At 32.2% G+C, this 5,000-nt stretch overlaps 1 protein-coding gene across 2 annotated transcripts in view; it reads left to right on the top strand.

The window, feature by feature from the left end:
• Window positions 1-5,000, top strand: part of LOC125040893 (battenin-like) — an 11,835-nt gene that overhangs the window by 185 nt on the left and 6,650 nt on the right. For both annotated transcript variants that reach the window (XM_047635677.1, XM_047635676.1), the window contains exons 2-6: window positions 861-960; window positions 1,534-1,739; window positions 2,684-2,817; window positions 4,221-4,379; window positions 4,602-4,745. In XM_047635677.1, the coding sequence (XP_047491633.1) occupies window positions 897-960; window positions 1,534-1,739; window positions 2,684-2,817; window positions 4,221-4,379; window positions 4,602-4,745 (707 nt within the window). In that variant the 5' untranslated portion in view covers window positions 861-896. The remainder of the gene's footprint in view (window positions 1-860; window positions 961-1,533; window positions 1,740-2,683; window positions 2,818-4,220; window positions 4,380-4,601; window positions 4,746-5,000) is intronic.

Here is a 5,000-nt window from a genome sequence, read left to right as displayed (position 1 = left end):
ACAGCAGTTGAATCAGCGTACTGATAAACTTTCGTATAGGAGATTCGTTACCAAGAACATTATTGCCATATCATAATGTCTTTTACAACAGTTGAATATACATTCCATGTGTATTGTCAGATAGGCACTCAGTCCTACATAAACACAATTTATAATGACATTCTTATAGTAAAACCTAAAACCCATGGTACAGCTGAGAATAGCCAATTTCCAACAAACTTAGACTTTCCCAAATCCAGAAATGAGTGGAACACACTTTACAGTACTCAAGAGATACATATAAATGTAAGGCACTCAAACCCTTCAGGGCATGCACATCTTTCCCTTAATCATCACCCCCTTCCTTGATTTCTTCCCCTTAACTCTACCTTGTTTGCATGATATACCCCCAAAATTCACAATGCATAATTAATCAATATCCAGATATAGAAACTTAATGTCTGGATAGCTGCTCCCTATGACTGAAGTACTGTTTTATAAGATGGTATAGTTTCTTGATAAAGCTTAAGTAACAAAAAGGATTTTCTCTAGTCATATCAATAATTTCAGCGATAACAAGTATCTGAAGTCACACTAGTTACATTATATTTTGTAATTTCAGACTTAGCAACATGACCTGTATAGTATCATGAAAAACATGGTTAAATTTTATGAAAATATCCTACTTTCAGCAGTGGAGTTGCTTGGCCCATAGTTGATAATTGAATTACATGTCCTTACACTTGATGACGTTATTTAATCTTGTTCTTATTTTGAAGATTGTGTGACTTGATCATTTAATGATATTAAAGGTAACTGGCTAGTCTTAGATACACAATTTCTTGAATTGTTCTAGATCATATCTTTCTTTTTTCTTCCAGGATTTTAAGACATTCCAGCACAATAAATAGATAGACATGTCACACTCTTTCAATATAGTTGATACCAGTGTGGACACTGATGAGTATGAATCAGCTATGGGTAAGTGTTAATAAAATTTATCTTAATTGAATGATAAGAAGGAAGAAATTTCAATATAACAATATGTATGTATGTATTCACACACACACACACACACACACACACACACACACACACACACACACACACACACACACACACACACACACACACACACACACACACACATATAGAGAGAGAGATAGAGAGAGATATATAGATAAAGATTTGTAGAAATATATATATATAATATATATATTTATTTATATTCATATATATAAATTTATATATATTATGTAGAAATATATATATATATATTCATATATATAATATATATATATATTTATTTATATTCATATATATAAATTTATATATATTATGTCTATGTCTATGTCTATGTCTATGTCTATGTATATGTATATGTATATGTGTGTGTGTGTGTGTGTGTGTGTGTGTGTGTGTGTGTGTGTGTGTGTGTGTGTGTGTGTGTGTGTGTGTGTGTGTGTGTGTGTGTGTTTAAGTAAATATATTAATCATAGATTAGAAATTCCAACATGTAACTGACTTTCTGTACAAACTTCATTTTTGTTACAGAGTCAACACCAGTTCAGTCATTTTCAACAACGGAAGGAATGATCTCAGTGACTGAGCCTGCACCGTCTTCTGCTATCATTAAGGAGAAATGGACAAACTTGCTTGCATACTGGCTTCTAGGACTGACAAACAACTTTGCTTATGTTGTTATGCTGTCAGCTGCCCATGATATCCTTTCTCAGGATTTCAGTAAGGATGCAGTAGGTGTAAGTACTCAAATCTAAAGATGTCAAATACAAGACTTTTTTTATTGATTGACATTTATAATTGACTAAAATAAGTTTTATTTTTTTTTTTGTTTTTTTTGTATATTTTATAGTTATAGTAGATTTTTAGAAATATTAAGTTGATCAGAGTTTAAGCTTAGTATGTTTTTTTTTTTTTTATTAAGTAGTTACTCAGCAAATCTGAACTTTATGTTGATTAGCCAACACATACTGTGAATATTAAGTTGATTAGCCATTATATGTAAAGAATCTTAGACATATTATTCATTTTACACAGTGACTATTAACCCAGTGCCAATGGAAACATGTAATGTTCACTGCAGTACTGTTTCATGAAATATGTTTACCAATTGATGGCTCCATAAGTGCAAAGCCACCAAGAAGTTAATAAGTAAACCTGGATAGCCTCAAATGATTTCCCCTTTACTTTAATAATCTAAATTCTAAGGTGGCATATACATATATGCCACCTTAGAATTTAGATTATTAATAGTATTTACACAGATGGCTCCACAAGTACTTAGTCCCATGGAGTCAATTATTAATCCTACCTATCTCACATGTTTATGCTTATCTTTGATTTTCAGATTTTTTATTTCAGTTCATATTGAAATTATCATTGCTGGCAATATAATAATCATAGAATCAATAACAATAAAAACAGAATCAGTATCAATACCATTACACAAGAAAAAGAAAGAAAGAAAAAAACATTCCTAAACTCAAGTAAAGGGGAAATCATTTGAGGCTATACAGGTTTACTTATTAACTCCTTGGTGGCTTTGCACTTATGGAGCCATCAATTGGTAAACATATTTCATCTTTGCCATCTTTGATTATTATTATTACTGGGTTGAATAGTTATTTAGCCCTTGTATACACTGAATATCAAGTTGATTAGGTATTATCTACATTTCCTTTAGCTCCCAGAAAATGCTACGAACATTAGCAACCCTCGAGACTGTAACAGAATGGGCACAGGCGCTATACTGCTGGCAGACATTATACCTTCTCTAATAATGAAAATATTTGCACCTTTTATGTGGTCTCATGTTCAGTGAGTATTTTCACTTTTTTATGTTTTATGAGAAAGTTATGTTCATTATTATTATTATGGTTCAATTTTTTGTCAACATATGCATCATTGTTATAAGTTTTTTTATTAGTATAATTATTGTTATCATCATTATCATTATCATCATCATCATCATCATCATCATCATCATCATCATCATCATCATCATCATCATCATCATCATCATCATCATCATCATCATCATCATCATCATCATTATCATCATCATCATCATCATCATCATCATCATCATTATCATTATTATCATTCTGATCATCATTATGATCATTATTATTGTCATTCCTTATTGTCATCATTGTCAATCATTATCATCATTATCATTATCATTATCAGTATCAGTATCATTATCAGTATCATTATTGTTATCCTTATTAAATGTGTGTGTGTGTGTGTGTGTGTGTGTGTGTGTGTGTGTGTGTGTGTGTGTGTGTGTGTGTGTGTGTGTGTGTGTGTGTGTGTGTGTGTGTGTTTATATATATACATATATATAATATATATAATATATATATATATATATGTATATATATATATATATATATATATATTATATATCTATATATATATGTGTATATGTGTGTTTGTGTGTGTGTATGAATAAGCTTGAATGAGGTGGTGGTAATGATTCACTTATTTTTTCCTTTAAGGTAAGCATAATGAACCAATTAATCTAACAACTGGCCTGTGTTTACAGTGTATGATTTGAGGTCTTATTATTTTTGAGTACCAGTATTTTACTCCCTTGACGACACTGAAGAGGTTTAAGAGCTGCCATCATTGGTAACAAGGATTACAGGTGACTCACTGTTGAAAAGATTTGTTTGGTATTGTCTCAGTCTTATTAGTGTCGGCATTTATATGTTGGTTTGTAGTCGGTGATTGTTTCGCATTGATTTTGGTGAAACTCTGTTTTTTCCTTTGGTGTTTTGCTTTGGACCTGATCTGTGACTTATTGTGTTTATCCAGTAACTATTACTTCCATATGAACTGACTTGAGATAATGATTGGTACCGCCTTGTAACAATATGTGATTATCCTTGGTGTTTCCTTATAACAGCCACTGCCAGTCTGTGTAAAAAATAGGTAAAATGCAGAGTGATGAATAGTTTGTTTTGCAGTGTAATGTCTTTTATATAATTCAAAATGGTATTTAGAAATTTACATATATTACCCTTTGATATCAGAGATAAGTCCAAATTATAATTTCATATGTACAAGTATGAGCAAGAATATAGAGAGGCATGCAAGAGAATATTTTTTGAAAACAATACAGTTTCTTTAATTTGAGAGGTATGCAGCTGTATTTTAAGACTGATTCATATGTATAGTTAAAAGAACTGGTGATGATGATTTCCTTCATATTCCAGTTTCCGTGTTGGGACAGTGGTTGTGCTGTGTGGTTTGTCCTTTGTACTTGTTGGAGAAGCTGTGAGTAAGAACATGGCCATCATAGGAGTCGTGTGTGCGTCAGCCTCTTCAGGTCTTGGAGAAGTTACCTTCCTTGCTTACACAGCCAGGTTTCATAGGTGAGGCAAAGGCATTTCATTGTCCTTATTTTCATTGAATTTAGATATCTTGTGTATTGTAGGTTGAAAAACAGTAGAGATTATTTTTATTACTCTTTTTTTTGATGGGCTGTGATTATGGGAAGAAAAAACGATCCTATTTTACATTTTTGTAAAGTTTCAGATGTGAGAGAGCCTTCTTGCAATTTTGAAATGATAATGTAGGATGTTAAATTCTTCCAGGAATGTGGTGTCAACTTGGTCATCAGGCACAGGAGCTGCAGGACTCTTTGGTGCATTAAGTTATGCAGGCTTCACCTCAGCTGGACTCACTCCAAGGACAACGGTGCTTCTTATGCTGATCATACCAGTCATTATGAGCCTCAGGTGTGTATTCTTGAGGTTTGAAGCAAAACAAAATAAATTAAGATATCATTTTTCTAACTTAAACCAATGTGCTATTACTTCTCTAACAAAAATGAATTAAAGTAAGAGAAAAAAAGAAAAAAAGAAAGGAAGTGTATGTTTAAAAGTTATTAGCATCAACCCATTGGATCTGGATGCTTTACTGCCATCACATAGTCCAAAACACGAGAATTAGGCTCACTTGAATGGCCACTCTGATGGTGTGTGGCTTGTAGG

The sequence above is a fragment of the Penaeus chinensis genome, chromosome 29, assembly GCF_019202785.1.
Source record: "Penaeus chinensis breed Huanghai No. 1 chromosome 29, ASM1920278v2, whole genome shotgun sequence".
NCBI classification, from domain to species: Eukaryota; Metazoa; Arthropoda; class Malacostraca; order Decapoda; family Penaeidae; genus Penaeus; species Penaeus chinensis.
Note: the sequence above shows the minus strand (reverse complement) of the source record. Positions and strands in the feature narration are given on the sequence as shown.